Source organism: Podarcis tiliguerta, assembly GCF_965153285.1.
Source record: "Podarcis tiliguerta genome assembly, chromosome: 9".
NCBI classification, from domain to species: domain Eukaryota; kingdom Metazoa; phylum Chordata; class Lepidosauria; order Squamata; family Lacertidae; genus Podarcis; species Podarcis tiliguerta.
The window spans coordinates 72008958-72022796 of NC_139542.1; the positions used below are offsets into that span (position 1 = coordinate 72008958).

The 13839-nt window shown below is 44.6% G+C and overlaps 1 protein-coding gene across 2 annotated transcripts in view; it reads left to right on the top strand.

Annotated features, from left to right (window-relative positions):
- Positions 1-2537: 2537 nt before the first annotated feature.
- DOK7 (docking protein 7) overlaps positions 2538-13839 on the top strand; it is a 39062-nt gene continuing 27760 nt past the window's right edge. Inside the window, exons 1-5 of one of the 2 annotated variants that reach the window (XM_083399007.1) lie at positions 2538-3171; positions 3341-3386; positions 7792-8022; positions 10176-10376; positions 13610-13729. In XM_083399007.1, coding sequence (XP_083255133.1) covers positions 3115-3171; positions 3341-3386; positions 7792-8022; positions 10176-10376; positions 13610-13729 — 655 coding nt within the window. In that variant the 5' untranslated portion in view covers positions 2538-3114. The remainder of the gene's footprint in view (positions 3172-3340; positions 3387-7791; positions 8023-10175; positions 10377-13609; positions 13730-13839) is intronic. The other variant, XM_083399006.1, reaches the window with a different exon arrangement.

Consider the following 13839-nt stretch of genomic DNA (forward strand, 5'->3'; position numbering starts at 1 on the left):
GCCCCTCCCGCCCGGAGGCCCCGACGCGTGAGGCCTGGTGGGAAGTCAGGCTTGCCCCGAGTTTTGAGAGAAAAGGCGGAAAAACGCGCTTGGCTCGCGCACCCCCCCCCCTAAATAAAATGAGCTCTGGAAATAAGCCCCTTTTGACGTATGTGCGTCGAAAATAATGACAGGAATCGCCACATCGCACACATTTATTCTCAGACCGAGGGTTAATGTTGTCGTTGCGTTTTAGTTTTGAAAGACTGCACAAAACTACTCGAAGAGAAGTGCCTAGTCAGCAGGTTAGGCCAAAGCCCCGATCTCCTCCAGCATCCGGAGAACTGGGTAAAAACAAACAAGATGAATTTTAACAGGGGAGAAATGTAAAGTATTGCACTTGGCAAAAAAATGAGAGGCACAAATACAAGATGGGTGACACCTGGCTTGAGAGCAGTACATGTGAAAAGGATCTAGGAGTCCTGGTTGACCACAAACTTGACATGAGCCAACAGTGTGAGGCGGCAGCTAAAAAAGCCAATGCAATTCTGGGCTGCATCAACAGGAGTATAGCATCTAGATCAAGGGAAGTAATAGTGCCACTGTATTCTGCTCTGGTCAGACCTCACCTGGAGTACTGTGTCCAGTTCTGGGCACCACAGTTCAAGAAGGACACTGACAAACTGGAACGTGTCCAGAGGAGGGCAACCAAAATGGTCAAAGGCCTGGAAACGATGCCTTATGAGGAACGGCTAAGGGAGCTGGGCATGTTTAGCCTGGAGAAGAGGAGGTTAAGGGGTGATATGATAGCCATGTTCAAATATATAAAAGGATGTTACATAGAGGAGGGAGAAAGGTTGTTTTCTGCGGCTCCAGAGAAGCGGACACGGAGCAATGGATCCAAACTACAAGAAAGAAGATTCCACCTAAACATTAGGAAGAACTTCCTGACAGTAAGAGCTGTTCGACAGTGGAACTTGCTGCCAAGGAGTGTGGTGGAGTCTCCTTCTTTGGAGGTCTTTAAGCAGAGGCTTGACAACCATATGTCAGGAGTGCTCTGATGGTGTTTCCTGCTTGGCAGGGGGTTGGACTCGATGGCCCTTGTGGTCTCTTCCAACTCTATGATTCTATGATCCTCGTCTCGCAGTGGCCGGGCAGAGGCCCGGCAGAGGCCCGTGGGAAGCCCATAAGCAGACACAGGGTGCAACCACCACTGTCTCCTACGTCTCCCAGAAACCTGCATTCAAAGGCACCAAGGGCAGTGAAGGCAGAACCACTGTGGCTAGTAGCCCAACGGCCTTGTCCTCCCTGGATTTGTCTGATCCTCTCTTAAAAGCCATCCAAGTTGGTGGCCATTGCTTCGTCTCATGAGAGCAAATGCCAGTTTTATGTGCCATGCGAAGAAGCACTTTAATTATTTTGATCTGCCTTAACAACAGTCCACTTTATTGAATGGAACCAAGTTCTAGTACCGTGCAACAGGAAATATTTCTCTGTCCACTTTCTCCATAACAGGCAACTACCCACTTGCACACAACTGGCATGCATGCGACCCCTGACGCACCACAAGTGGGACGGGGCGGGCTTACGCGCATCTTGATGTGCACTGTGCCTCAGAACTCAACCCCTGCGTAAAAGTTGCGCATGTTTCTTACTTTTCATCTAAATTAAAAAGCTACAAATGTTGCAACCTTTCCTCAAAGGGCAGTTGCACCATCCCCTTGATCATCTTGGGAGTTTTCCCCACTCTACAATATTATTTTTGAGGTAAAGCAACAAGTGTGGTAACACCATAGAGTTCAGCATTTAGGACAGTCATTTTTATTTTCAATTCCATTCCTAAAGATTCCTGTCATGGAATTTGCCTTTTTCACATTTGCCTCATCCTGGGCCAACATCTTCATCAAGCTATCAACGCTTTGGAGTACAAGCCTCGGCAGCGTGTCTGGAGGTCCTGGGCTTCACAAGCAACAAGACCCCCCCCCTCACCTCGCTGATGTGGTCCAAAGGAAAGCAAGAGCAATATGTTTGGAACTAGTTTGGCTGAAGGAATTGCCGGAAAGAGCCTTAGGGACTCCACTCCAGATCTGTGTAGGATTTACTCCCAAAGATGTCCCACAAGCCAGCAGGTACAGATATTTCCTCACGGTTTACTCCCAAAGCCTTTCCCACTAATTAGTGTAGCTGCAAGGCATCAGGGGCTTAGGATCAAAGTCTTCCTTCTCTTAAAGCTACTCACTACAATCTCAGTATCTTATTAATGGTCAGTCACTATCAGTTCTATTCAGCACATATACAGTGGCACCTAAGGTTACAGATGCTTCAGGTTACAGACTCCGCTAACCCAGAAATCGTACCTTGGGTTAAGAACTTTGCTTCAGGGTGAGAACAGAAATTGTGCTCTGGCAGCGCGGCAGCAGCAGGAGGCCCCATTAGCTAAAGTGGTGCTTCAGGTTAAGAACAGTTTCAGGATAAGAACAGACCTCCAGAACGAATTAAGTTCTTAACCCGAGGTACCACTGTATGAGCATTTCGGTTTTTTTTGGGGGGGGGAGGGTTCCCCTCAGTGCATCACGTTACACTTGCTTGTGTTGAACCGTGTTTGCCATTTTACTGCCCATTCAATTTGGAGAAATGGGGCTTCTACCTGTTTTTGGTATTGTAGACCTGATAGCTTCACTGCTCGCCTCTAGCTTTTGATCCTTTATGAACAATGAGCTCAAGCCAGAGAGAAGGCGAGGCAGCAAGCGGGGTGCTCCTTGCAAGGGCTGGTCCCGCAGGAGGCCGGGGGAGGCGAGCCCCTTGGGCGGCATGTTTCCCAGGGGCAGTCGATCGCGACGTCGATCTTTCTTCCAACCTCCCCCTATTCCTGATCCCTTCTTCGCTGGCGGGGAGAAGGAGGTGGCGGCGCCCGTTTGGGGCTCGACCCAGCTGCCCCAACGCGGCCACCAGCCCTGCCGCCCCGCCGGGCTCTCCGTCCGCCTCCCTCCGGCGCGCTCCCCTTCCTTCTCCCGGCTCGCCTCCGCCCCGCCTGCTCCCACTCGCAGCAGTGACCCAATAAAGCTATTTTGAAAGTGACCCCCGCAGCAGCTCAGCCCAGCCGGCGGCAGCAGCTGTCGGAAATCATGACTGAAGATGACGGATTCCGCGGTGGTGGTGGAGGGCCCGCTCAAGTGGAGAGACGGCAAAAAGGTGCCCGGCGCGGAGCTCCCCCGGCCCGCCGCGGCCTGCGCTTTCCGCCTGGGGGCTGGGGAAGGGTCGGTCGGGGGGCTGCCGGAGGGGCTCGGCGCGGGAGAGGGGCCCGGGAAGGCGCGCCGCTCCCCGCCACCAACGCCTTGTGTCTCTCTTTCTGTCTCCGCAGTGGAAGAACCGATGGGCGGTGCTGCGCAAACCTTCGCCGGTGGCGGGTGAGTCCGGGAGCGGGGGGGGGCCGGGGGGGCAAAGGGGCTTTTCGCTCTTTGCTTTTCCCCCTTCGCAATGAGACGCGCGAGAGGGATCCGCGGGCGTGCCGGGAGAGCGAGGGGATCCCGTGCGCCTTTGGAGAGGGAGGGCGCCCGGAGCAGAAGGGAAGGAGGCGAGGAGCGCGCTCTCCCCCTCGCTGCCCTTGTCCGTCTCGCGGCTCTTCCTTTCCCCTTCCTGTTCTGGTGGCCGGAGGGCGCGCTAATTATAGAAAGAGGATATGGAAGGGGCCTGGAAGCCTGCGCGGATCAGTTGATCCTCCTCTACAAAACCAAATCTTGGATTCAGTTTCGAACCAGTTCTATATTAAGAAGGCCATGCTATGGGCCGGGTCCTCTCAGTCTGCTGGTGTAGATTAAACACTAGCTGCGGGGCATAATATAAATAAATAAACACAGCGTAATATAAGATTCTCCCGCTCCCAGTTTTTTTCTGATGAAACCGTCTAGGCTAGCTGCCTTTCAAAAGACCCACACCTTTCAATTAACTAATTCCACTTGCATTCTTTTCTATCTGCCTCCATTTGTCTCTGTTCTTCAGCCTTTCCTTCCCAGTGACAATTGCCTCTTCTCTGTGTATTCCCATACCATTCTTCCCATAAGAAATGGCTGTGATAATGAATGGATAGGCAGAGCTTTCTTTTTAATGCATGTATTATATTGGGTTTTTGAATATTAAAATTAACTTATATTGGATTGAAATTCATGCTGCAATAAATACTGAAATACACTTGCCTTCCCCCTGTTGGTAATCTTGCATGGATATGTAAAAAGTACAGTTTCAAGAAAAGTTCATAATTCTTGAGAGATATTTTATTTATTGCCATAAATTAATCTTACTCATGTTGAATGGATAACAAAAAATTAAACAAACTTTCTTAGGTAAAACTTGTTATTCCAGCAACCTCTTTGGAGATCTCTCAGAATAATTTACATTTTTGGAACAATAGGTATCATAAGTGGAATTATATATCACATAGCTTTTATCTGCTCTTTGATTAGAGGTTATCTATCTATCTATCTATGAGAGACATTTTTGTATGTGCTGTAACATTTTTAAAAAATGCATCAAGAGCTTTATGTCACATAAAAAGTGTGTGCCAATAGGTTCTCAATATTAAAAATAAAAAGTAAAAGTGGAGGAAAGCACCCCCCCAATGACCTGTAACTGATCTTTATGGTTGCCCAGTTCTAGTAAGGTGGACATGCTCTAGACATTTCAGGGTAATCCTCCCACCCTGGTTGCATCAGAATGAGATAAGGCTGGCTTGAACTTTGACTCCTCTGGTGGAGAGGAGATCCCAGTCTCCAGAATTGCCCTGCCTTACATCTCAAAAGCAGGATCTGTGCTCTTCTTTTTATGCTCTCTTTTATTTTAATGACACATCTTCAACAAGGGCTTAGGTTTTTTTCTTTTAAAAAGTATGTTGCAGGTGAAGATAGGTGAGCTCTGTGGGGGCTGAGACTTTTCTGCTATCCTTTTCTGGCTTGTGATGGGGAGGGAGAAGCAGAGTCTAGATTAGCCAGATGCTACATCGTTTTGCAGCAATTCTTGAACTTCTCCCCACCCTGCCATTTCTTCAAAGGAGTCAGTTGGGGCCTGCTTTTCTTTGGGGAGCACTTGGCAGACAAGAATGGAGAGGATATGCTTGAGCTGCCTGCTTCTTTCCTAAACTACATGATTGCAGGAAGGCATTTTCCTTGGCCTTTTCTGCTGGTCTAGGGCAGCAGGGAAGTGGAGGCAGCATGATGAACTTGAAATACACCTGCCCTTTTCTCTATCCTGTTACACCATCCCCTCAAGTTCAAGTGGACTGGGCAGAGAGGAACAACTGGGCAGAGGGGGCACCAGAGTTTGAGAAGGATATTGACAAGCTGGAACATGTGCAGTGGAGGGCGACCAAGATGATCAAGTGGCTGGAAACCAAGCCTTATGATGAATGGTTAAAGGAGTTGGGTATGTTTTGCCTAGGAAACAGGAAAATGAGAGGAGATATGATAGCCTACTTCAAATATCTGATGGAGTGAGCTTGTTTGCTCTTGCTCCAGAGAGTAGGGCCCAATCTAAAGAATCCAAATTACAAGAAAGGAGAGTCCAACTAAACATCAGAAAGAACTTTCTGATAGACTATCTCAGAACGTGGTGGAGTATCCTTCACTGGAGGTTTTTGAACAGAGGTTGGATCTGTCAGGGATTATTTGCAGGGGGTTGGACTAGATGATCCTTGGGGATCCCTTACAACTCTGTGATTCTATCAAAAGGAGGTACAATTCCTCATAGCCTTTCTTTTTTTACTCCCATTTTTCTCTCCTGCCTTTGCTGCCTTCTCAGGGCTGGGCAAGCATAATAGGCAATAGACACCTGCGAAGTTGCAGTCCATTTGACTTCACCATTGGCTTATCTTCAGGAGCAGGCAAGCCATTCAGTGACAAACTACACTTTCCCCTATTCTCAGTGACATGGGTAGGATGCAGTACCCTTGGGTACAACGCAATGGTGGAGGCCTCAAAGGGTTTGCCTTATAGGGGAAACCTCAAAGGATTCACATATGAAAATGCACTGACTTGGTTTTAAATAAGAGTTTTGAGGCCTCAAGTTTTGAGACTAAGTAACTTTAGTCCCACTTACCTGAAAATAAGTCCTAATGAATTCAATAGGACTTACTTTGAGTAGACATGAATAGGATTGTGCTGTAACTCAGCATTTGCTAGAGTGGAAACAGGAGCTGCTTCTCCCATATTTGTTACTTAATGCCACAAATCTCACAGCAAGATCTATGGCAGCCAATGGTCCTTTAGCAGCTCCATCACTCAGATGTGGATCCCATCTTCCAGTTGGTAGGCCCTTTTTTCTCAGGAGTGAAACTCTTCGGTAGTTCCTTAAAGAAGGTCTTCATGGTGACTAATGAAAAGAAGAAAGCCTTGCCTAAGAAGAAGAAAAGGCTACACAGTGCCAGTCCTCTCAGGTCTTCAGTCAACACTAAAGACTCAGAGAGACTACCAACCACAAATCTAAGTGACAGCATCACAAGACTTTGAGCATTTAATTGTTCAAATGCTAAATTGCTTATTTTATTATATTGTCTATAAACCATGTGTCAGGTGCGGGTGGTGGTTGCTCGTGAGTAACCAGGCAGGACTCCGAACTGTCTTTTACAGGTTTTATTGGTGCAGACTATTTACAGTGCAGAACCACAAAGTTCATGTCCGTCTTAGTCACTTGCAGATTCCAGGAGTGGCCCCTTCTGGTTTCTCCCCCAACATAAGAACTTACCGTATTTTTCGCTCTATAAGACGCACCAGACCACAAGATGCACCTAGTTTTTGGAGGAGGAAAACAAGAAAAAAAATATTCTGAATCTCAGAAGCCAGAACAGCAAGAGGGATCGCTGCGCAGTGAAAGCAGCAATCCCTCTTGCTGTTCTGGCTTCTGGGATAGCTGCGCAGCCTGCGTTCGCTCCATAAGACGCACACACATTTCCCCTTACTTTTTAGGAGGGGAAAAGTGAGTCTTATAGAGCAAAAAATACGGTAGACACTCTGACTCTCTGCCTCCCCTTAAGTTTCACCTCTCTGCATAAGCTGGGCGATGGAAACGTTATGTGTGCCTCCTGGCCAGCCGGGCTCGGTGAGGCGCTTGGGCTCTCAGCAGCAACTTTGAGCCCTCCCTTTGCTTGGCTGCCCCCTTCCCTCTTTTCTCCACTGGAGGCGGGGGTTCCCCACTGCTGGAGGAGGAGCTGCTCCTCAGAAGCATCAGAGGCTCTCTGTACCCCCCTGCCTCCCTCCCCTGTTCCGATGGCAGTCCCCTGATACCATGATAAGAACGTTTGAAAAAAGAAGCCTGTGCATTTAAAATACGGAAATAAATAATTATTCTCATTCTAGTGCTTTGGTAGTAGCATGTGAAATGAGGGTGATTTCTTTCCTGGTTTCTTCAGAACAGTCACAGTGACAGAACTGGGAAGAGATATAGAGAATATATATTTATTTTCTGAATAGCTAACAAAATATAGCCTTAGGATAACGACATCGATTTTGTTTTAACCCATAAATTCATATTGATAATGAAATGATAATGAACTTGTGGAGTGGTGGAATTATTTTTTCCACAAGGTGAGATGGCTTTGCAGAACATGGCAATGTTTGCACACCTGAATTAGCGTAGTACCTGTAATTATTCCTTTTGTATCTGATAAGTGCTTATATGTGGTGCTTTATCATTTATATTATCTGATCAGGAAATGTTTCAGGAAATGAGTCCTGGTTAATACTAAGGATAAATTCTGACCAGCATGAGAATAAATGTTGCAATGCATCCATACTTTGTATTTGATCACAGCCTTCCATCTTTCAGATTGCTTGCTTATGCTTGTATACAAGGAAAGATCTGAACGGCTGAAGGGGCTGAAGGAGAGGAACAGCGTGACTTTGGAAGACATCTGTGGCCTGGATCCTGGGCTTTGTTATGAGGGTCTGAATCACACTCTTGCCATCATCTGTTTGAGTCAAGTTGTTATGCTGGGCTTTGAAAACAAGGAAACCATGCATGCCTGGGATCTGCGTATTCGCTACAGTTTAGGTGAAGGTAATGCTTGCTTCTTTTAAACACATGGTTCATTTGGTTAAAGCAAAAATACTGTATACAGGAATGTGCCTTTGGTGCGTAAGGGAATTTCTGAAGTACTTTGTGATATACCGGTAGCTTTAAGACCAGAGAGAAAAGAAACAACATGAACAATTTTACTAGCCTATGTGCAAACCTAAACAACTGTTTGGCTCCTAGCCATGGGCTTTGTAAACCTAGCATCAGTGACCATTTATACATATCAGCAAATTCATTCATGCACCTCTGCTTTTGTGAAGGTGAATAACATGGAGTTATCTCATAGCTCTGAGCCATCCCAGATTGGTCCAGAAGTATTGTGAGTCCACTGTGCTTCGGAGACTACACAACTCTTGCTTTGTGTTTTGATTGAATCATTCTTCCCCTTATCCTATTTTATGTTTTTTTACAATGATATTGTTAACATATGATGGTTCCCTGCTCCTTGGTTGCCTTCTACAATTAGTTTGGCTACTTGTCCCTCTTTTCTTTTGCTTTTTATAGCAACTCTCAGGGCAGAGATTGGGAACTTGTGGCTCTCCAGATGTTATCGCATCATTGGTTGGGGCTGATGGGAGTTGGAGTGCAACAACATCTGGAGAAGTGGAGGACCAGAGTTTCCCCAATCCTATCTTGGGGTCTGTTGTCATGACTACTTCATCCATAGCTGTCATGTTAAAAAGTCAGTCTCATGAAGCTTGATGGTCTCAGCATTTTACGCACCATTGCGAATCAACCTGAATATGAGTGCTGGTATGCAGGAGCGTGAAGCAGGCACACCAGAAAGCTGTGTTATAAGGAAAAATTGGGGTTCTTAACCAATATCTCCATCTGTTGATGCTTAATTCCCACTCCCTACGTCTCCCATGCAGATGCCCCCTAGGTCATTTCAACCATCTGTGACTCTAAGACTGGAAGTAGGCTTAGGTAAGGGGAAAGCTGCAAGAGGAGGGTTGCTTCACTCTCTCTTGCTGGTTTATTTCTCCCCTGCAAGTGTCCCTGTACCACTGAGATGATAACTCACTTGATGGACTTCACTTGATGGAGAGCAGATTTTCTGAATAGCTGCGACTCGAGTATAAGTGAGAGCCAGTGTGGTGTAGTCGTTAAGCGTGGTGGACTCGTAATCTGGGGAACCGGGTTCGTGTCTCCGCTCCTCCACATGCAGCTGCTGGGTGACCTTGGGCTAGTCACACTTCTCTGAAGTCTCTCAGCCCCACTCACCTCACAGAGTGTTTGTTGTGGGGGAGGAAGGGAAAGGAGAATGTTAGCCGCTTTGAGACTCCTTTGGGTAGTGATAAAGCGGGATATCAAATCCAAACTCCTCCTCTTCTTCTTCTTCTTCTTCTTCTTCTTCTTCTTCTTCTTCTTCTTCTTCTTCTCCCCCCCTTCACATCTTGTTAAAATGCAGCCTTCTCTTTGTTGCCATTAAATTAATGTCTTTTTCTGTGAAATATGAAAAAGATTGTTTCAGTACAGTGGTACCTCGGGTTAAGTACTTAATTTGTTCCGGAGGTCTGTTCTTAACCTGAAACTGTTCTTAACCTGAAGCACCACTTTAGCTAATAATAATAAAAATAATTTATTATTTATACCCCGCCCATCTGGCTGGGTCCCCCCAGCCACTCTGGGTGGCTTCCAACAAAACACTATAATACAATAACCTATTAAACATTAAAAGCATCCTGCTGTCGCTGCGCCGCCAGAGCACGATTTCTGTTCTCATTCTGAAGCAAAGTTCTTAACCTGAGGTACTATTTCTGGGTTAGCAGATTCTGTAACCTGAAGCATATGTAATCCAAGGTATGACTGTAGTTGGAAGTTCTTTGTTTTCCCTATGAGCCATCAGAGTAAATGAGTTGCTCTTAAAATATTCAGCCCTTTGCTGTTATATATTTAAAAATAGAATTAAAATAAAATTGTAATGAAATTACAGGAAAAGAGGTTACCACCACCAAGTTTTATTTTATGTCTTGTAGCCTTTGCTAGATGTCATTATATGAACATGGATTATATGAACATTTTTATGTTAGTGGCAATGAAACCAGTCTTCGTGCGCATTTGACTGTTTAATTATTTTTGTCAAAATGATTAAATTAATCCCTTGTACTTTCATTTCCCCCTCCTTCTGATAGTTCACAGGTTTCATGTTGTGGTAGCACCTGGAACTAAACTGGAGAGTGGTCCAGCAACTCTCCACTTTTGCAATGATATCCTAGTACTAGCAAAAGATAACCCGCCCTCTGTCATGGGACAGTGGAAACTCTCAGATCTGCGACGCTACGGAGCTGTTCCTAATGGATTTGTCTTTGAAGGAGGAACTCGGTGTGGTTTCTGTGAGTGTTCTGCACTTAAATTTTGATTAGCTTTTTGAATATAGAAAATTATAGGATGATAGCATCTCATCAGTTAGGGATCCGTATGTAAGAATATATATATTAAAAATATTAGGGCTGCAAATAAAGTGGCAAAATGGTCCTAAAATATAATGTTCTATTATGTCTGTGAACAACTATAGGGCTGTGAAACAGTGTGGATGTGCATTTTTCTCAGAAAGGGGAGGTTTATTTGCACAGCTTGACATATCCCACCCCATTCTATGGCTTTTAGTCACATTGGCTAGCTGTGCCCCTTTGATAATGAATGTATTAGCAACATCCCCAATTTCTACACATTTTCAGCTGATATGTGGAGGGGCCATATGCATTTATTTAGGGATGGATGGATCAGTCAGTTTTGTAAGTACATTTTAATGCAATTTTGGCATCTATTTTTAGCTGAGAACTACAGTGCAAAATCTGGGGGATTTCAAAAGCCAAATGATAGCTGCATTCCAATCTTCGTATTAGACGAGCCACTTCACTCAACATACAGATCACATGAAATCATTGCATCAGTATGGATGCAGAACCCCTTGACATGCTAGCTGCACACACAGGGGAAGGAGCCCACACAGCCCCACAACACTCTTCACTTTGTCTTTCAATGTGGGACCGAGTTTGTCTGAACCTTCCTCGGGGATGTTTGTGAACATTGGGCTGAAACTGGCATCTTTGCTTCAGGGGCCTCCACTTTTCCACTGAGAGGTAGGGCTGAAAGCACCTAGTGCTCAGACAGATTTAGGGTCCTAAACGTCTTCCTCAAACTCCCCTTTGTACCCTGTAAAGGTAAAGAACCCCTGACAGTTAAGTCCAGTTGCAAACAACTCTGGGGTTGCGGCGCTCATCTTGCTTTACTGGCGGAGGGAGTCAGCGTACAGCTTCCGGGTCATGTGGCCAGCATGACTAAGCCGCTTCTGGCGAACCAGAGCAGAGCACGGAAACACAGTTTACCTTCCCGCTGGAGCGGTACCTATTTATCTACTTGCACTTTTACGTGCTTTCAAACTGCTAGGTTGGCAGGAGCAGGGACCGAGCAACAGGAGCTCACCCCGTCGCAGGGATTCAAATCACCAACCTTCTACTCATGTAAAAACACCAGGCAAGCCCCACAAATAACCCAGAGATGCATTTTAAATAGAAGCACACATTCTACTCATGTAAAAACACACTGATTCCCGGACCGTCCGCGGACCACATTGAGAAGGCGATTGGGCCAGATCCGGCCCCGGGCCTTAATTTGCCTGCCCATGGTCTAACACTTGGGTTGTGTCAATAATTTTTGCAGACCGGAATGGTCTTCAGGATTATTTTGTCTTGCATAGCTAGCCCTAAAGGATTTTTAATGCTGACCCAGTGATAGGAGAATGTCTTCAGTTGTCATTAAGCAAACACAACACACTGTCCAAATTGGACATGAGCTGAGGGAGGATAGGAATGTGTCTTGGATATGTGTTTTCTCTTCCAAGAACTGGAAAAAATTATTCTGTCAAGTAATGTAGGGCATTCATAGGGCATTGTAGACATCAATAAATTAGAGGTAAACTGGATTTTTGTGAGGTTTGATTTTTGTGTTGAAATTTGAATATTGAAATTTGAATATTGAAATTTGAATATTGAAATTTGAATATTGAAATTTGAATATGGATGAACCTTTCAATACAGCTAAGAAAATCTCCCTCTCCCTCTCCCTCTCTCCCTCTCCCTCTCTCACTCACACACACAATCAAAATAGTGTTCTGCTATTTTCCCATTTTTTATGTTAATCACAGTTCAAACAGACCTATGCAAATGCCCCCCCCCCAACTGAACGTTTAGGCACCAGGGAATTTTGTAGTCCATTTGGGAGCAAGGGAACTGTGCATTCTCAAAATTTGTCAGAATAAGCTTGAAGAATCTCCTTTATATACTTTCTGAAAGCCTTCCATCTTCCTTGTAGAGAAATAATGATTTGGCTCAAAATTGTGAAATTTACCCAGTTAATTTCAATTGCCTCTCCAGCTTTGTTTAACTTTGATTCAGTGATTGATTTTGCTGATTTATTAGCACACTCACAAACTCTTGAGTCTATTTTTAAATAAAGCATATTTGGGGTTTTGCAAGGTAATTTTTTAAAAGAAAGAAATGCTTTTTTTTCAAAGGGATTTCCAAGTTTTTTAAAAAAAGAATTTTTAAATTGAGCTGTTGGAAGAACAATGTGCTTACTCTGTAAAAATGTTTTTTTAACGGATATTCAACTGCTGTCCACTATAATGGCTCCCCCTAGTGAGTAGCAAACGAGGCGGCTATTTTTATGAGTTCAGATTTTCCAAAATTCACCCCCAGAACAGGTGTTGGGGGGGGGCAGGAAACAGCTCCCCTGCAAAAGAATTTTGTCTCCCTGTCATTAAAATGTTTCCTAATAAAAATACCCCATTTGAAACAGCTGTGAACCAGTCCATGTCAGTTTATTACAGGATTTGGGAGCTAACCCTGTGGACTATTTTAGGGATTGTGTGGTTTCCTGGAGCCTTAATATCCAGATTTTACTCACTTTATTCCCATGTCTAGAATGTGGACAAATATTAGATAATGTTTCAGGGGGGATACTTTAAACAGACTGAAAAATTAAGAATCATTTTTGTCAATGAAATAATAAAAAAGACTTTTTGGCTTATTTCTAGGGAAAAAACAAGTAGTAAAATAATATTTAAAAAGGAAAGGCAGTTAAAATTTCATTTTGAAAGCATTTGATCACTATTCATTCTAGGCAGTAATAATATATTCAAAATGTTTGATAGAAGATCAGGTTCTTGTTTCATTGTGTTGAAACCACCGTAAAAAAAAAGCCTTCTGCAACTATGTGGTTTTTGCTATATTTAATTATCCACTAAGACAAGAGCCCAATAACGTGTTGCCTTTCACAAACAATGTGGCACAAGATAGCACCTCTTCCTCTCTGGTTCAGGAATTTGACCAAAACAGCAACCACAAGTCCATATTATTAGAGTGCTCTGGTCTAGTACAGAAACACTGTACATAGGTACACAGGTTAAGAACCTCTGAAATGTGACCGCTTAAGGATAAGATCTTTCTGGAAGCAATGCTAGAGCCAGCATAACATATAGCTTGCTCCTTAGGTTCTTTTGATGTTGCATAAATATGCCAATGTGTCCTTCATCCAGATTTAAAATTGTTTTGCTTTCTTTCAGGGGCTGGTGTGTTTTTTTTATCTTGCATGGAAGGAGAAAAGATCAGCTTTCTCTTTGATTGCATTGTTCATGGCATCTCTCCGATGAAAGGCCCTTTTGGTCTACGTCCAGTCCTGCCAGGTTAGTTTTGGATGTATAGCATAACTAGCACTTTTTTTCAGCCGGAACTCAGTTCCAGCACCTGCCAGGTAGGCGCCATTGCCATTATAAGAGAACAAGGGATGCATTTA